The 20,410-nt window shown below is 35.7% G+C and overlaps 1 protein-coding gene across 1 annotated transcript in view; it reads right to left on the bottom strand.

Moving 5' to 3' along the window:
• The window catches only part of Ptpmeg (protein tyrosine phosphatase Meg), a 558,329-nt gene that overhangs the window by 496,773 nt on the left and 41,146 nt on the right, over positions 1–20,410 (bottom strand). The window contains exon 2 of the mRNA XM_090403197.1: positions 9,749–9,902. Within this exon, the coding sequence (XP_090259323.1) occupies positions 9,749–9,886 (138 nt within the window). The 5' untranslated portion in view covers positions 9,887–9,902. The remainder of the gene's footprint in view (positions 1–9,748; positions 9,903–20,410) is intronic.

Below are 20,410 nucleotides of genomic sequence, written 5' to 3'. Positions count from 1 at the left end.
AGATCAAAGATCACTGAGACTGCCCCCTCTCTCTCTCTCTCTCTCTCTCTCTTTCTTTCCCATGTGTTTACAGCATTCCTTGCCAGTGTAGAACTCAATATTTTGGAAAGACAGAATGAATTACTGTGGTCTAAAAAAAAAAAAAAAAAAAAAAAAAAAAAAAAAAAAAAAAAGGATATATCTCAAATGGAGAGCCAAAAAAGCAGACTATCTCAATGTGCATTAGAGAAAGACCACTTCATATAGCATTAAATTGTCTCTGATAATGCTAGCTTAAGCTAGAGAAACATTGGCTATAAATAATTAATTTTAGACAGTAAATTATTTATTTCAATCCCGTGACACCTCCAGGGAGTCCAAAGACTCATCACGAGAGGGCAACCTACTATACTTTGCTAAATACATCTCACCTTCTCCACTGCTACTTAATTCTCTTACTATGACACTACCACCATCAATGTCATCTACTGCCCATCATCACAAACAACAGAATTTTTTTGTCTGTAAATTGTGTGTGTGTGTTCTGAAGGCAGATTTGTCTGTATGCAGTTTCTTTTCCAGAAACTTCAACATGAATTATTAGCAACAGCTATGGAAACTTAGCCATGGAAATATCAATTTATTATCAATTTCACTGACCAGAAAAGGAATATCAACTTTCCTGTTTTCGAAAGTGGAATTTTAGCATGAAATAGGAGGACTCTGATTTCAAGCAATATAGTTAATGCTTATATCTTTAACTTAAAATGTTTACCTATGTATTTACCTTGTAGCGATGTTCACAGAATTGCTTCACTTATTCATTTTACACTGTATAGTTTTAAGAGCTCTATCATTTCCCTAGAACATTTCTCTACACCATTCTCTACACTACTTTGCTCACTGTGAATATTTAATATGGCAAGCAATCATGTTTAGGCTTCAAAATTTCTTGGTATCTTTAAGTTACAGGTACAAAAGTTTCTGGATGACACTTTTGCAGACAGGTGCATCGGTAGAGGAGTCAGAGACTCATCATGGGAGGTACTCACTATTGCATACAATGCTCATCCAATCACATCTTAAACTGATTCAATGTATCCACATCCACAACACACTCAGGCAATGCATTCCACTCACCAACCACCCTCCATGCAAAGAACCTGCATCTCACTCCTTTGCTCACACCCTCCTTATACAGTTTCCAGTAGTGCTTTTTAGTGCTCAACATGATCGTCATCTTGTGCGATGCATGTAACTAAATGATTTTTGAAGTTCCAGAAAATGTGTAGTAGTTTCTGAGCAGTGATTGAATTTGTAATTTTAGTCTTAAGGTGATTGAGAGAAGCAGGTTTTGAAGCATACATGACTGTTTTGATGTAACCCCATAAGAAAAAGTCTAATGGAGTCAGGTCAGGTGACTGAGGTGGTCATGCAAGAGCACCTCCTCTACCGATGCACCTGTCTGCAAAAGTGTCATCCAGAAACTTTTGTACCTGTAACTTAAAGATACCAAGAAATTTTATACTTGATTTACTCCTTTATCCAAGTGTAAGAAAACAAAGTTTGCACCTGAAATATAATCAGGACTGGGCGATTCGTATATAGAAGCTAATGACTTCACAATCACTTGCCTTAGTATTCCATAATGCAAAGCACATATCCTTACGGATATGTATAATGCTATGCATTATGGGAAGGGTCACTACCCAGACCTACTAAGTCACTACTAAGGCAAGTGATGTGAAGTCATATACGAGTTGCCCAGTCCTGATTATATTTCAGGTGCAAACTATGTTTGCTTACACTTGGATAAAGGATTAAAGCAAATATAAAATTTCTTGGTATCTTTAATTTATAGTATAACCAAGTGGAAAAACTTCCAACTTTTGTACCTGTGTCGCATAGTGACAGGGTTCCCCATCCTGTTGGAAAATGGTTTTATTCATAAGATTTAATCTCTTTAATTCGGGAATAAAAAAATTCTGAAGCATTGCTAAATAACATTCACCCCTGACAGTGGGCTCAATGAAAAAGAATGGTCCGATAATGCAACACCTCCTAACCACACACCACCCATTAACTTTTGGTGAGTCGTTTTCATGTTGCCACATTTCCTGAGGCTTCTCTGTAACCCAAATACAGCAATTGTGACAGTTAACTTTCGATTTATGTGGAATGTTGCTTCATCTGAAAAACTAAACATGTCAATAACATCTGTGCCATTTTCCATTTGTGTCTTCATCAGTTTACAGAAATCCAACCTGCCATGATAATCCTCTTCTTGTAGCATTTGAACAGTCGTAATTTAGTAAGCATGTTTATGGAGTTGTGATTAGAATTCTGTACACTGTAGTTTCTGGTACATTTAACTTGGCAGCAACATGTTGCAATGATTTCTTGGGACTCTTATCACCTCCCTTTTCAATTTCAACCACATTCACTTCCCTTGATGAACATCTCTCTGATCTGGGTTTGTCATGAATTCATATGGTTTATTTGAATTTTTTCATCCAATTATTAATTAAATTTCTGTGGGGAGCCTTCTTGTTATAATGAGCAGAGAATATTCTTCTTACTACTGTTATGGACTTGAGTTCAGCAAGCAACATTTGAAATGTAATGAAACTGTAATGTTCATTACATTTCAAAATGTAATGAAATAATAATATTCATGCATCAAAAATTCTAACAGTTATACTTTCAAATGATATTTATTGCAACTCTGTAAATGATACTTTTGAAGCAGTTAAAGATCAAAACTGCACTAAGAATTATGGACACTAAAGACACCCTGTATATGAAGTATCTGAGGAAGACTGATTTTCTTGGTTAATTTTGTTTAACGATATCAGGAAAATTGATACAAACTCTCTACAATACATGTCATTTTGATACTGTTCTACAACTGGCCTATAACTTTTTGAAAACAATAAACAGTTTACTGAATTTAACTTTATAATCATACATATTAAAAAGGCACTTCATTCAAACATTTTAGAATGCATCTTTTTTTTGGAAAGTAGTCAAGGGAGTCTTTTCCCTGGGTGTTTTTTGGCCAAGTTTATGAGGGTGATCTGAAAAGTTCTTGGCATCGACCATAGATGGCAACACTATCAGCCAGATTATTTTTTTCTAAGTTGATACATCTGTCATAAACATCTATGTGAAATTGCAAAGGCATTCTACCAAGTAGTTTGTTTTATACAGCTGTGAAGCAAAAGTGTTCTCTGTATCCCTTGAAATGGATAAAATTGAGTATAGTGCGGTTATAAAATTCTTTGTAAAATAAGGTTTAACGCCAAAAGAAATTCATTCGAAGTTAATAAAAATTTATGGGCACTTGAGTTACGGATAATTAAGAAATGGACTGTCAAGTTTAAATGTCGGCGTACCAGCCTTGAAGATGATCCATGTGAAGGACGTCCAAAAAAGTGTAACAACACAAGAAATCATAGATCAAGTGCATGCACAATATGGTACTGGATGACCAGCGAGTCAAAGTGTGTGAAATTGCTGAAACTATAGGCATTTCAAAAGAAAGTGTAGGGTATATTTTGCATGAAGAATTGCAAATGAAAATGTTTTGTGCATGATGGGTACCGTGCTTGCTCACAGCATTTTGACATGAATAAAACTGATTTTGTGCATCTATTTATTACTATGGATGAGACCTGGATTCACCATTTCACATCAGAATCTAAACAACAGTCAAAACAGTGGGCAGAAGCTGGTTGTTCAGCGCCAAAGAAGACAAAGTCAGTTCCATCAGCAGGAAAGATCATGGCATTGGTGTTTTGGGATTCTAAAGGCATTTTGTTTATTAATTATCTTGAAAATAGTAAAACAAAAACAGGGAATATTATTCTGATCTTTTAACCAGACTAGACGAAAAAATTCGTGAGAAAAAAACGGGTTTGCAGAAGGAAAAAAATCATCTTTCATCAGGACACTGCACCTGCCCAGAAAGATGTTTTGGCAATGGGAAAATTAAGGGATTTTCTCTATGAATTTTTAGAACATCCACCTTATTCCCCAGATTTGGCTCCCTCTGACTTCAATCTCTTCCCAAAACTAAAACCTCACTGGTCAGCGTTTTTCTTTGAATCAAGAGATGATTGCAGCCGTAGAGGGGTATTCTGCAGATCTTACTGAGAACCACTACAGGGATGGGATAATGGCACTAGAACATTGCTGGAATAAATGTATTAGTCTCAAGAAAGATTATGTTGCAAATTAAAAATAATTTTGAAATTATAAATTTGTTTTTTCATTGTTAGGCCGAGAACTTTTCAGACCACCCTCGTAGATATGCTTCCTCATATTATTCTCAGTATCTGCTCACTAGGTAGGAACCTCTAATATGCTTTCTTCTTTTTCTAGGAATGCCCTCATTATCTACATTAGACCACTACAGAGTTCAGATTTTTTTTCTGACTGTGCAAACAACATCAACACATGCATCCCTAGTCGAATCAATTAATGTGTTCTTTAGAAATTGATGCTGAAAATCTAATATTTGGTTGTCGTTTTCATTCTTTCATTTATTCTGCTACCATATTTGTAGCCAAAAGCTACTTGAGTTGCCCACACATATGTAATTATTCATTTCAGACAAATTATGGAGACTACAAACATATCAGAAATAATTATTTTAATTTCCCAACATTTCGACCTCCATATTAAGGTCATGAGGAATCTACAGCATGTTGCTTAAAAGCTTCCATTTTGCCATATAAAAGGAAACTTTTGAGCAACATCCTCTTGATTCCTTTACTTTAAACTCAAGTCTGGTTTAGATACGTTGATGATGTTTTTGCTATCTGGTCATATGGCTTCCAGACAGACACTTTTCTCAGCCACCTGAACAAACAACAAAAATGCATACAATTCACAATTGAGACTGAAAGTCAGAACACACTTCCTTTTCTAGAAACACTTGTCACACAATTCCTTCTGACAGTCATTTCTTCACTGTTTACCGAAGTTGTCCAAATTCCGGTAAACACATTTGTGTACATAATAAATTTAGTTTAATCCTTTATCCAAGTGTAAGCAAACAAAGTTTGCACCTGAAAATATCTTCAGGACTGAGGTAAGGTGGTGCAACACCAGGCAACTCTGAGCAAAGGTGGACCAAGCTCCACACTTGGATAAAGGATTAAACTAAATTTATTATAGTCTAACCAAGTGCAAAATAAACTTCCAACATTTGTGTACATATTGGTACACAAATGCTAGGAGTATTAGAAACAAAGGGATAGAGTTTGTTGCCTTAGTCAATATGTTGCTACCTCAGACTAAGTTTATGAATGTTCCATTAAGAGAAGGTTATTACATGAACTACAAAGAATGAAATTATGACCAACACTGAGGAGTATACTGAGTTCAGTGGAATGGGATTAGTTCCTGGATGGAAAGAATATCGACAATGCATGGGAAGCATTTAAACAATACTTAAATGATGAGATATTAGAATGTGTCCCGAGAGTTCGAAGAATAAACAGAGCAGAAGTCAAATGGATGTGTAATCTTGTTAAGCAAGAGATTCATAAGAAAAGGACAATGTGGAAGGAATACCATTTGCATAAGGATGACATCCGTTATGAACAGCAGGCTAGAATAGCCACAACTGTTGTATGGAAAACAGAGTATGAGAATCAAAAGAAACTGGCTCTGTGTGTGCTAAAGACAACCCACAAGAATTCTATCGATACGTTGCAAGTAAAAGAAAGAATAACTCATCTAAATGCAGGTGGCATGAGGGTTACAGATGCAAAAGAGATTGTTCAGTTAATGAGTGCCCATTTTGTTAAAAGCTATCAACCTGGTGAATGCAACATTGAACTCACTGTTACCTCTTCACTAGATGAAGAAAAGCAGGTGTGTGAGACCGAGGTATTAGAGCTGTTGCACAAATTGAGTAAGAATTCAGAAATAGGGACTGACTGGATATCAGCATGTGCTAAAAGAGTGTTCAGCTGAACTGGCTACTCCTTTGACCAGACTGTTTATTATGAATCTCAGAACAGGGAAGACTGATGCAGGAATGGAAGGAATGTATGGTACTTCCACTGCACAAGAGTGGTGCAAAGACCGATGTATCTAACTATCGATCAATTAGTATCTCAGGAGTGGATGTGAGGATTTTGGAAAAATTGATTAGGGCTCGCATTCAGAAATGGGTCGGTAGTAAATCTCTACTTTGCAATGAACAACATGGGTTTACTAAGGGAAGGTCATGTTTTAGCAACTTGCTCACATTCTATAACAATGTTACCATTGCACTAAAAGGGAATGGATGCACCATGATAGATTTGGATTTTGTTAAGGCTTTTGACAGAATACAGCATGGTAGACTGTTGCATAAAATGTAGAAAATGGGTTTGGGTTATACAATATTAGCATGGATAAGAGAATGGCTGACTGACAGATATCAAAAAGTGGTTACGGGGAATCTGATCTGCAAGGTTTAAGGTAACAAGTGGTGTACCACAAGGATCAGTGCTTGATTCACTGTTATTCAATCTGTACATTAATAACATTGGGAACGATTTGACAAGAGACATACAGCTATTTGATTATGATGCAAAGATAGGTAGGATAATCAGGAATGCTGCTTATATGCTGTACTTGCAGAATGATTTGAATAGGTTGGAATTGTGGGCATGGGAAAATGGGTGTCAGTTCAATGTGAATAAATGTAAAGTCATTCACTTTAGCATGATTAGATATCCAATGTCATATTATGTTGGTGGGATTTGGCTAGAACAGTGATTTTCAAACTTTTTCATAACATGGCACACCTAGAGTAATTATTAAAATTCTGCGGCACACTAAAAATATATTCTTTTAATTTTTTTGACAATCTGGCAAAAAAATAGGCATAATTTTGATCGATTTACACACACACAAGATACTAATAATAGTAATTACTTATCCTTTTTGTTCCAAAAAATGTAAACCATATTTTTGACATTTTGAGTAAGAAAAACAATACTCAAATTTATTTTTAAAAATTTTTCTTGATTTTTTCAAATGAATATTAAATGTATTAAATAATATACATACTTGCAGTTAATTTTAATGAGATATCTGAGCTCAATGTTGTTTCACAATGTCTTTTGTGCGAGGTCGAATTTTAGATAGGCATACTCTTAAATCATCTTCCAAGTCTTCCAGCAGCAATCTATTTTTGTTCTTAATAATATTCATTGCGGAAAAGCTTGATTCACACAAATATGACATGGAGAATGGAAGAAGTACTTCTGTTGCTTTTTTCGTAATATTATGAAATTCACTTCTTAGAGATAACCAAAACGAAGTAGTATTTATTGTTGAATGTTTTAGTTTTAAACCTTTATCATTTCTTATATCTGTTAATTCATCCTCTTCTGTAATCATTAAATTTCCCAATTTACACGCACTTCAGAAAAACTGATCTCTTATCCAATCGAAGGATGATATGACAAGTGAGGGAAAATATTTTTCAATATTTGCATTTAGTAATCTTATGGTTTGTAAAATTAGATCTATTAGATTTTCATTAAGTTTGTACTTTTTTGTTACTTCAAACATATTTACTGTATTTTCTTTTCTGATTCTTTCTTCCCAAAGCATTAGATTTTCCTTGAATGCATTAATTTTGTCAGTGGAAGTAAGAATGTTTCCACAGTCTCCCTGCATACCTTTATTAAGTGCAATTAAAGATTTGAAAAATCAGTAAGAAATGCAACCTTGTTGCACAAAGCTTGTCGCTAAGAAAATCTGATAACTCAGATTGTTGAGTTGTCAAAAAAATTAAAATGTCCTCTTTTAGTTCATACAATTTTGATAAAATTCATCCACGAGATAACCATCTTACATCTGTATGTATTAACAACTGCGTGTAAGATGCTTCCATTGAGGAGGATAGTGCTGCAAACAATCTCAATTGTAACAGCCTGGCTTTTATATAATTGACAAATGATAGTCTCGTCTAGTATTTTTTAAGCTCAGGTACCAATGATTTTGACTCTAGTACTTCTCTGTGGAGAAAACAATGTGTAAAAATAATTCTAGGATTCTTATTTTGAGCCAGTGTAACAAATCCTTTTACATTTCCTGATATTGGTGCAAATACCGATGCAAGAATCCCAAGACAAGTTATGGCAATTAAAGTAATTATCAACAACATCGAAAAATCTTTTCCCTTCGTTGTTTCTAGAAGTGGTCAACAAAATAAAAACTGTTCTATAATATCTTCCTTATAAATAAATCTACTGAAGGCTAGAAGTTGAGCTTTACTAGTTACATCAGTTGATTCGGCCAACTGAATAGCAAACATATCTGCTTCTTTAATGTGAGATACCACTTGCAACTCAACATCTTTGACCAAATCCTGAATACGTCGATAAATGGTGTTATCTGACATAGGAATTTTTAAAATCTCCTTTTCATATTCCTCACCAAACATGATATTAACAATTTTACAGCATGCTGACAGAATTACAGATTCTGCAATTGTGTGAGATTTCTTCAGTATCCAGATGGATACCTAACAGGGTACAACATCAGAAGGTGATGACTGAACATTAGGTCAAAAGCCCTGGTCGGTTCTCCGCATTTTTTAAAAGACTATGTGGAGGTCTCCTTCTAGTTATACAGCACTGACCCTTAAGCACCCCAATCTGAAATATTACATGTCTGAACATGTAAAAGATGTCAAAAAAAAAGAAGATAAATCAGGTTTGGCATCCCATACAACTAACTCAGGCCATCAAGAAGTATGGCAAACAGAAATTCCTTATATTGATCATAACTGTTTTACAAGAAAATTCAAAGAGGTCTTGCAAATGCTAAGGATCCCCATACAATGTAACAAAAATCAAGGTTTAATCCTACACCAAGTTCTCAGATAAGATACGTGAGATGCTACAGAACATGCATTATTCCAATGTGTATACAGCAATTAATTTAACATTTTTTTATTCTCATAACTTATTTGTATGTACCAACTGAGAAGTACATCCTGATTCCCAATTGTGAAGTTCTGAAAACATCTAATACGTGTAATTAATTGTTTCTAATATTTTCTTTTTGTGTATAACCTTTGCTAGTACCCCCTGACCATGTAAGTCTCATGACTTACAAAACTTGTAGGGTTATATTTGTTTATTTTATTAGACTCGTTATTTATCTAAAACTCTGTGGTCTCGATGCTGGAAGCTTTCTACAGAAGTACTAAACCACAGAAACTTATGTATTCACAAACAGCTGTCATTCAGAGTATTTTAATATGATGTTACCATTTCCCTACTTGCACATGAAAATGCAACTTTGACCACTGATTTAGCCCTCAGTATTTCTGTGGTGTAGTTTTCCCTAGCGAGATCTCAGTAAAGATCAAACCCATCCAGGTAATAACCACTCCCATAAGAGCAATATATATATATATATATATATATATATATATGCCTGACAAGAAGACTGACGTGTATTTGGGGCTATGAGAGTAATATGATGTGAAGTCATTTGTATATATCTGTACCCAAACACAAGTAGCTTAAATGTGAAATTAACTCATGTGTAAATTTTTGTTTCTGCATGCTTGGGTAAATGATAAAATATAGTTCTTGTAAAATATAATTTACAATGTCAATTAATTTCTTCTAATTAAGAAAAATTTGTTTCAAATTGTGTACTTAATAAATAGTGACCTTTACCACATTTGCAAAGAGGCACATTTTTTCAATACATTACAATGATCAGGATTTAATTAAAAGCTTACATCAATTTCAAATGTCTGCTGAGAGTCATCCAAAAAGAAAATTGTGCAACGGATGGTCTTGATACGTTTCTCTCGAGCAAGTTCTGAAGCCCGCACGTTGTATGTGCCACTTGATCCAACAAAAGCCCTCCTGGACATGCTCCACTACTGACCACTAGATAAAATTAAAATTATATTTGTAAAACAGGAACAATTTCAAGAATCATACAGTACAAATTACTAATTGTGAGGATTAAATTATCAGGTGTTTAGCTGAAAAGTAGTTATAATACTCTTAGCATTGCATAAGATAAAAATATGTCATATAAAGTCAATGGAAGTCAAAGTAGTAATTTGAGCAAGCGTACAAAATTGTAAACTAGGCTTGCAGAAAAAGAGATTGCTCCAGTACAGGCATATATACAAATTTCACTGTATGGTATTTTCTCTTCATTTAAGTCATCTACTCTTCAGCGTATTGGCCTCAGTGGTTTGTCACAGCCGAGTAACTTTGTCTACATAGAAAAAAAACCAAATTAATGATAGAGGAGTTAGTTCTATCCGGAGTGTCAACAATGTCTGTCAATTGCCAGGTTATCATCTTGCAAGATGAAAATCCTAATGTTTCAAAAAGTGCCCATGCCCATAAGAGAAGTACGTCCTGATAAGAGACTGGTTAACTCATCTTCAATGAAGTCAGCTTCTGTACATTCTAGACAGGATTCAAACTTCAGACTTTCCAAGGAGTGCCACTGTTACTAACTGAGCTTGTTAGAGAGAATGTTCATTCACCATTCTCTCTAATTCAATTTTTAAACAATTTTTTTTTTTTTTATGTTTCAGCTATTTTCTAAGAATCTGTTTCTCTACTTGTTAAGAACAATCTGCTGTGTTATCCAATTAATTCATCAATCACTTTTCAAAAATAGTAACTGTTACTTAGGTGCATAATGACAATCTTATATTCTTCTCAGTTGATTTTAACTTCCAGTTTTAATTCCACTCCCTTTGAGTGTGTAAGAATATGTGCTGGGTATATTCTGTTCCCATTCATCATGTATGCTAAATCTGGATTCTCGTTTCTGAAGGGAATGAAAAAAAAAAAAATTCACCCATCATTTCTACCAGTTAACTGTACACAATGTTTAATGCACTAGTTAAACATCACCATACCTTGGCAACCAGAATATGATGATGAGTTGAGAAAAGATTTTTAATATGTAATGATATGCTGTCAGAGTTGTGTGAGGAGAAAGGGGTGTTAATTTTGTGAATGTGTGAGATGAATCCAAGGACAGACTGAGCTGTATAAAAGGATGGGCCACATTTAAATAAACTTGTTGCAAATCAGCAACAGAAACTGTTGATGAAAGAGAAAATGGTTGAAGTGAATGTAAGTCCTGAAGACCAAGCGGTGTTGTGGAAGAGCAGGAGAATTTGCAAACAGAGAGGTGAATGGCACAATTGAATAGAATGAGAAAACACAAGATGGACAGGGGAATGAAAGGATTCAGGATGAACACAGAGATACAGTGTAAGAAGTGTAGATGATGGTTTTAAGAGTGGATATGTGAGTGTGCGAGAAAGGATTAAGATGGTTAAAGATGTGAGAATAACATAGAGGTCTTGGGGAGGTGTAATATCAGTAATGACAGGAATGGCCAAGGAGGAGCATGGAGGAATCATGTCCGAGAAATTGGGTCAGAGGTACTTCTTATAGAAACACAAATGAGCCAGTATGTATGATTACAAATGACAGAAGTATTCAAAACAAGGGGAAATGAAATTGTAGCATTAATAGAGTTCATTCACCCAAAACTGTTGGAATATGTGAGATGTTTAACGAGGATGACCTTTTGACAGGAATAAGAGATAGAGGAATAAGTAGTATTTCACAAAGACAGACAGGACAGAAAGGGAAGAGGAAGACTGCTGTTGTTTCCACCTAGAGTGGAGATTCAAGGAGGAAATAGTGGTTTTGAAGCAGTATGGTATGAAGTGGAAGTGAACAGGATGAAATGATTATAAGGGTACTGCTATAGACATGATAACATGGAAAGCACCGAGAAGGAAATGTGCATCAGATAATAGAGGCTATAACAGGATCAAGGGTCTTCAATATGATTATCTCATCAGAAGATATTATTGTAAATGAAGTGCAAATCTTCCTCCAGATAGTAAGTGACCAGGAAGTGATCAGTTTCACCTGATATGGTGGTGTCCAGCCATACAGGACTTTAGCGAGAAAGGGTTACATGTGGAACTATAAGGCAAGTGATTATGACAAACTCAGGATGCTGCTTGCAACAAGGTCATGGAAAGTGGAAATGGATAAGAAGGAAATCAATGCTGCTTGGTCACAACTCAGGAAATGTCATAGGCAATGACTGAGTATATTCTAAAGGTCAGGAGATTAAATAAAGCAAGTGTAAAATACATTTTAGAAATTATGGACTTTACAACTGTATTATAAATAACACTTTAAATTTCCCGACGTTTCGATCTTCATATTAAGATCATCATCTGGAGCATATACAAATATACAGGACAAACTGAGTAACATTACATACAGTAAGCTAGAGAAACAATGATTTGATCACAAGTTATTCTACTTGCATGACCTCTAGTGAAAAATAAATAAATAAATAAAAAGTAAAAATTTAAAAAAAAAAAATTAAAATAAAATAAAATAAATTAAAAAAATTACAAATTAATTAATTATTTAGAAACTACATCAAGCTAAATTCTATTTATGATAACATGAGCAAACATTCTTTCTTATACATAATTTTCTTTCAGTAACAATGATGTCCTATTTTTAGCATTACAATTGTTATTTTTGATTTAGGATCCTGGATTATCTACAGTCCTGTTTATAGTTACTCTTAGAGAGGAAGGTTCTGTGGGTCGAATATGTGCCTTCCATATGTTTGGGATTTTTAGACCATCATTATTGTTCAGACTGGGGTGGTTGATAATAATCTCACAGGCTTCCTTAAATTTGTGTTCATACCATGTTTTGGTGTGATGTAAACTGGTGCTTTTCCAGTCAATTTTATGTAAGGTGTTAAGGGCATGATCAGAAAGGCCAGCTTCACCATAATTATTATATTTAATGTGTCGTTTATGTTCTTTTTGTCTAATAGGAATTGTGCGTCCTTTTCCCCTGTATATGGTATATTACAGGTACAATAAATACGGTATACTCCAGGGTGGGCCAGCGAAGGGAGTGGGTCTTTGGATGAGTTGAGTAAGCTTTTTAATTTTGCTTTTAATTTTAATAAGTGTAAAATAGATGACTGAAAAGGTGAAGAGGTGAAAAGGAGCCAATATAAAATGAGTAGCAATAATCAGTTGCATGAAGAGTACAAAGAGCAAGCAAGGAAGGTGACTCACAAAAATGCAGTATGAGCATCAGTTAGCAAATGAGGCTAAAAGAAATCCTAGGGATTTTTTTTCAATATATGTCTAGTAGAAGGAAGAATAATTATGGGACGATAATGTTGGTCAGTGATATTGGGAGAATGATAAACACTGAGGAGGATATAGTAAAGATGTTTAATGAGCAGTTTATTAAAGTATTCCATCCTTGTGATTGTAACATAATGTAGAACTTGAGAGAGCAGCAGGAATGGGGGAGAAACCAATGATGAAGAATAAGCAGGAGGTATATCAGGAATTGAGTAAATTTTTCGTCAACAATTTTAACTTACATTTTAGCATTAGTCTTAGAATAGTCCAAATTCCAAAGGAGTGGAAAGAATGGAAAATTGTTCTGCATGATAAAAGGAGTGAAAAAGACTAAGGCATAGAAATGTAGGCCAATCTGCTGGTCTTGACTTGTGGTCAAGATGTTAGAGAAGCTAGTGAGGACCAAGATTCAGAAAAAAAATTGACAGCGAGAAGAATTCTTTTCGATGGACAGTATAGGTTTGCTAAAGAAGATCAAGTTGTAGCAATCTGCTTGCTTATTAAAACAAGGTGATGAATACATTGGACAAGAGAGATGTATATACAGTAGTATATTTAGATTTTGCAAAGGCTTTTGATAGATTGCCATGTGACAAATACTAGTAGTTAAATCGGAACAGATGGGTTTGGATAGTAGAATTAGTGCACTGGATTGGAGATTGGCTGTCTGATGGTATTAGCATAATATGTTTGAGGAGTGATATCCCAGAACAGGAAATTCACTACTGGAATGCCCTGGGAATCTGTTTTGACGCTGTTGTTGTTTAATATTATTATTATTATTATTATTATTATTCATGACACCCCCAAGGAGTCCGAAGACTCATCGCGGGAGGACACCTATTGTACAACTCTCCATCACCACCACTACACTGAACCTCTGCTATCAATCATCTACATCAGTGCCATCTACCGCCCACCACCACCACAACTAGTATTTTTTGTCTGTAAATTGTTTGTGTTCTGAAGGGCCGATTTGTCTGTATGCGGGATGAAAAACCCTGCTACCTCATTATGAGATTAGCTAACTCACCTTCGATTGAAAAAGTCCATATAAAGATTCCTCCCGTCATGACGAGACTTGAACTTAGGCCTTTTCCAATTGAAGGGCGCAACGTACCATCGTTCTTCCAATTGCGGTACGGAGGCGCTTATATGTAAATAGTATGTATGTAATATGTATGTAAATAGAATTGGAAATGGCTTAAATGTTGATATTATTATTATTATTCGTGACACCTCCAAGGAGTCCAAAGACTCATCGCGGGAGGACACCTACAATTGTCTCAACTATTACACCGAACCTCTACTACGAATCATCTCCATCAACGCCATCTACTGCCCACCTCCACCACTACCACAACTAGTATTTTTTGTCTGTAAATTGCATGTGTTCTGAAGGGCTGATTTGTCTGTATGCGGGATGAAAAAACCCGAGTTTCCAGGAGAAAAACCCTGCTACCTCCGTATGAGATCGGCTAACTCACCTTCGATTGAAATCATCCAGATAAAGATTCCTCCCGTCGCGACGAGAATCGAACTTAGGCCTATTCCAATCGAAGGGCGCAATGTACCGTTGTTCTTCCAATTGTGCTAGAGAGGCGCTTATATGTAGCTGTTTGTAGATAAAACAAAGTTGGAGAAAGTTATGAGGAGTAGAGCAGATGTTGAATTCTTGCAAGATGACTTGAATAGACTTTCTGAATGGGAAAGTGTATGGGAATATCAGTTCAATGTAGGAAAGTGTTAGGTTTTAAAATTTGGGAAGCAAAGATGGGTACGGAGTACTGTAGCACTGGTGGGGATAGTTGAGAAGCGGAGATGAGAAATCTGGGGGTGATAGCAGATATTTCAGGGACATTTTGCTAAAATGATTCCACTGTACATAGATTTAGTCAATTACTGTACATAGATTTGGTCACCTGGTTTTCAAAAGGATGATAAACTGTGAGAGTGATCAGAGACAACTGACTAATGTGGAGTATGAGGACAGATTGAGAGAATGCAAATTGCTGAACCAAGTGGATAGGAGGACGGGGGGGGGGGACATGATCGAGACATATAAGTTAGTAATGGATAATTACTAGATTAATGTGAATGAAATTTTTCATAGATCGGTTGGAGACTGGGAGAACAAGAGGCCATCCCTAGAAGCAGTATACGGAATGTGTTTGCAAGGGAGTGAGGAGTAGAGTTTTTGCATAGAGAGTTGTGGGTAATTGCAATGCACTGTCTGAAAGTGTGATAAGTGCAGAGTCAGTGAATGCATTTAAGTCAAGGTATGATGAGCTGTGCGAGTTAGAGTGGGACCTCCTGCAAACAGGTCTGATAATAAGAATAATAAAAGTATAATACGGTCCAAACTGTGATAAAGACTGCTTTGTGTCTTTGTGACATAGACTGCTTAAGAAAACTTACCATTCTAATAAATTTAGTTTAATCCTTTATCCAAGTGTGAGCAAACAAAGTTTGTGCCTGAAATTATCTTCAGGACTGGGGTAAGGTGGTACAACACTGGGAAACTCATTGCAAAGGTGGAGCAAGCTCATCTCCCATAATGCAAAACACATCTCCTTGCGGACATGTATAATGTTATGTATTAAGGGCCACTACCTCCCCTAGTTTCGACCTTTATTGAGGTCTCTTCAGTGGGAGCCAGGCCTGAGTGGAGATAACAGGCAGAAGCATTAGCAAGGTCATCTCTACCTATAGGAGTTGCTAAACGGTGTACCACATTTTTATTAAATTACTCTGGATTTAGAAAAAGATGTTGAAAGTTTATTTTTTACTTGGTTAGACTATAATAAATTTAGTTTAATCCTTCATCCAAGTGTGAGCAAACAAAGTTTGTGCCTGAAAGTATCTTCAGGACTGGGGTAAAGTGGTACAACACCGGGCAACTCGTTGCAAAGGTGGAGCAAGCTCACACCACTCCTATCTCAGTATCTCCCATAATGCAAAACACATCTCCCTGCAGACATGTATAATGTTATGCATTAACTCCTATAGGTAGGATGAGCTTGCTCCACCTTTGCAACGAGTTGCCCGGTGTTGTACCACTTTACCCCAGTCCTGAAGATACTTTCAGGCACAAACTTTGTTTGCTCACACTTGGATGAAGCATTAAACTAAATTTATTATAGTCTAACCAAGTGAAAAATAAACTTTCAAAACTTACCATTAATGTGAGAAACTGGTTTTTCATCGATCTTTTAAAAGTACTTATTTCATGAAACTGTTTCATTACTTTTACAAAAACATTAAATCCACTATCATAAAATTTAAATCTTGCATAACCTGTCAAAAAATGTAGTTACACAAACATACCTTACAGAAATATTGTAAACTGTTTCTAACACACTTGAGAAGCTTGAGAAATGGGTATAAAACACTTACAATTTTAATTCTTTTCAGTTACTTATTGGAAAATGAGGAGAAATACTAAAATTGTAGCAGTGTGAAACAGCAATGTCTTACTGATAAGAGTCCAAGCAAGGGAATAATATTACATAATGTATGTCCATCTTGCTTCTTATTGGTGGATTTCCAGATGTTGGAGGACATCAAAAACATCAATGTTCAAGGTACAACTCATCTAAAACTACATTAGAACTATAATGTTATAAGTGTAACTGGTACTACATTTCACAAATATATAGCAAAAAAAAAAAAAAAATGAAACCTTGCATAGAAAGATAATTAAGTATCTTTTACAACTGTTTGAAATTATGGCCAAAGCAAACTAGGCTATCAGGCCAGTGTACTATGTCTATAAATTGCACATGTGTTCTTGTGACTGGTTTGCCTGTTTCAAAGGATGAAAAACACCAAAGGTTCTGAGAGAAAAAACCTTGCCATATCTCTCTATGAGACTGTATCTGATGATAATATAAGGTTTAAAGAAGCAAAGACTCCATAGCTCAGCTGGTAATGATAATGTTCTTTGTTGGGAGAGACTCAAGTTTGAGTTTGAATCCAGTTATAGTATACAAAAAAAAAACCTTTAATAAGATCTTTTCAACATATCTCCATACACACGACTTAATCTTCAGTTCAGACTACTGCACTTCAAACTACTACATATCCACTACATATCAGATCATATTAGACAGGATTAACCCCCATCACAGCACATTAATAACATTTTTCTAAAGCCAAGCTGTGCGTACTGATGTGGACAGGAATTTCAAACGGACATGTAAGGAAACAATGATTATAAGGAAAATGACAAATATAAACCAACTGAAATGAATGTTTCTGACAAGTATCTCACAGGGCTATACACAAATTACACTCAATAAAAATCATGAAAAAACTTTCTTGTGAACAAAGAATCTATTAAAAAAAAAAGATATGTTATTAAGACACATATAAGAGAATTTCACACACAGGAACACAAAACTGAATTCATTCTATGAATAGAATAGAATTCTATTGTATACAGAGAATAATAATAAAATTCTATTGTATACAGAGAATAATAACAGAATTCTACTCTACTGCATATGAATCTCTATCTACACTACTTACTATCTACCAACTATATACAATGACATCTACAATCCACCACCAAAAGTATTTTTTGCCTGTAAATTATGCGCATTATCCTGGCCAATTTGCCTGAATGCAAAATGAAAAAACAAGCTTTACAGAGGGGGGGGGGGGGAACTGTTACCTCCATCATTGAAAATATTATTACGAACTTGCATCACTGTGTGTGTGAAAGCACCCATGAGGCAAGTGAGGGTGAGAATAACCAACAAGTGCAGAATCTAGTCTCTTAAGGAAAAATGCTGAATAAGGTAGTCAATTAAGAAAGTAAAGGTGATTTGGAGCCAAAAGGAATGCTGCAGTTTATATATACTAATACCTGAAGTATCAAGAACAAGAATGGGGAGTTTTTTGCATCGGTTACTGCAACCTCAACAAAAGTTAAAGACATTAGTGAGACTTGGCAAACAGGAGATGATGAAGTTACAGGGCCAGAAAGAGAAGGGTTTATTATTTTCAGTGAGGATAGAGAAGATAAGATTGGGGAGATGTATACTGCTGGTGATGTCCGATAAATTGCAGCCAAAAAGAATAGGATATATGCAGTGGCTGTTCATTTGAAGTAATCTGTGCGAAATTAAGGCCAGTAAGACAAAATATGGTTGGTTCATGCTACAAGCCAAGGAGAACCAGTGATGATCTGGAAGACATGCATCAACAAATTAATACAAGCAAAGGCTGAGTGATTATTATGGGGGAGCTTCAACTATGGAGATATAAACTGGAAGGAAGAAAGATCACATGGCAGGAAGGTAATGGAATCTCTACACCTACTGAGAGATAATTACTTGAGGCAGCATGTGATGGAGGGGACTAGGAGTATGAGAGCAATGGACCTGGTCATAGGATCAGAAGAGCTATCCATAACCAAGATCGCCACATTGCCTCCAATTGGGGGAAAGTAACCATGAGCCTGGACTTATGAGACTGTGAAACATGAGGAACATTCTTTCAAGAAGGAGTATATGTGGAACTACAAGGCAAGTGATTATGTCAAGCTGTGCCATGGCATAAAAGTTTGCAAGGGAAGGATGTTAGTAGTGCATGGGAGATAGTAAATGGGCATCTAGAGGAAGCAATATCAAAATGAAAACCTAAGGTCAGGAGTGTTAATCAGGTAAGAGTTAGATGGATGAGTAGTATAATTAAGTATGAGCTGCAGAAAAATATAATGTTGTGGAGAGTATACAAGAAGAAAGGTGACAATCAAACTCATTAACAGTATAAAGGTCAGGCAAGAAAGACCACATGTTAAGGAAGGCAAAATCTGATTCCAGAAGAAACTTGCCCAAGCAGGCCAGAGGAAATCCCAAAGACTTCTTTCATTACGTGGCAAGTAACAGGAAGAATGACTATGGAAAAATAACCCTTAAGGAGTGCTGATGGTGATGAGGTGAGAAAAGTAGATAAAACTGAGTCGCTAATGACTACTTTGCAAGTGAGGTTACTGCTGTAACATATGTGACAGACACAGATATGGGAACAAATGTGGATGAATTGAAGTTTCTTACAATATTGCAGAATCTCAATGGAAATTCAGTTGTGGGATTAGTTTGCGATAATGTGTAAGGGAACTGGAAATGCCTCTGACTAGGCTCGTTAATTTAAGTCTCAGCTCTGGTAGAGTTCCAAGGGAGTGGAAAGAAGGTAAAATAATTCCCTTGCATAAGTGAGGGTCTAAGATTGCGGTAGCAAATTATAGACCAATCAGTATCTTTAAGCATAGTGGTAAAATGCAGGAAAACCTCGCTTAACGGGAATTTGATATGTGCAATAATCAGTTAGTGCAATTGAGTGAAATGATACTATTTCCCGCTTTAAGTGAGTGATTAATCAGTTAACGCAATTTTTTTACATTATGCTAAATTTTCTATCACCAAAATGCAGCGAGCAGAAAAGCTGGAAGTCATTAAGAGACATGAAAGTAATGCTAGTAATATAATGATTGTGTAAGATCTGGGATACAGCGAGTCTACAGTTTGGACTATAATGAATAAGAGAAAAGAATACAAAGTACAAAGAAAAGTTGCTACTGCTTCTTTAAGCATGTATATCACCCGAAATACACCCTCTGTCCAAAGAGAAACCGAAATTTGCGAAAATAGAAAAAACTAGTGGCGCCACCTGTTGTATCTTTTTTTGTTGTCGAAAGCGGCAACCTTTATTCGTGTTGCGTCAACTGTTTATGATATCTGTTTCATTAGAAGTCGAGTTGTAGTGACAGTGACAGTGTGTTTCAAACAGAGCTGCGATTGACTTTTGTGTTAAACTTGGTAAAAGTTTTACGGAAATGCATTAAATCCTTCAAAAGGCATACGGTAGTGAATACTTATTCCGTACTCAAGTTTACGGGTGGTTTAAGCGATTTCAAAGTAGTCGTGAGGACGACAAAAAGCCCGGCCGTCCAAAAACTGGACTGAGCGAAGTTAGCATCCAAAAAGTGCGTGATTTCATCAAAGAAAACCCGAAATCGTCCATGAGATTGATTGAAGATGAATTGGGAATTGCCAAAATCAACTATGCACAACATTTTGACCGAGAGTTTTGGCCTTAGTAAATTGAATTCGCGATTTGTCACACACAAGTTGACTGACGACCAAAAAATGTATCGAATTGAACACCGAAAGGACCTCATTAAAACCGCTCGTAAGGACTTAAACT

This window comes from Typopeltis vanoorti, chromosome 13, assembly GCF_054136105.1.
Source record: "Typopeltis vanoorti isolate ZY-2024b chromosome 13, IOZ_Tvanoo_1.0, whole genome shotgun sequence".
In the NCBI taxonomy this organism is placed as follows: Eukaryota; Metazoa; Arthropoda; class Arachnida; order Uropygi; family Thelyphonidae; genus Typopeltis; species Typopeltis vanoorti.
This window is presented reverse-complemented; position numbering and strand designations above follow the sequence as displayed.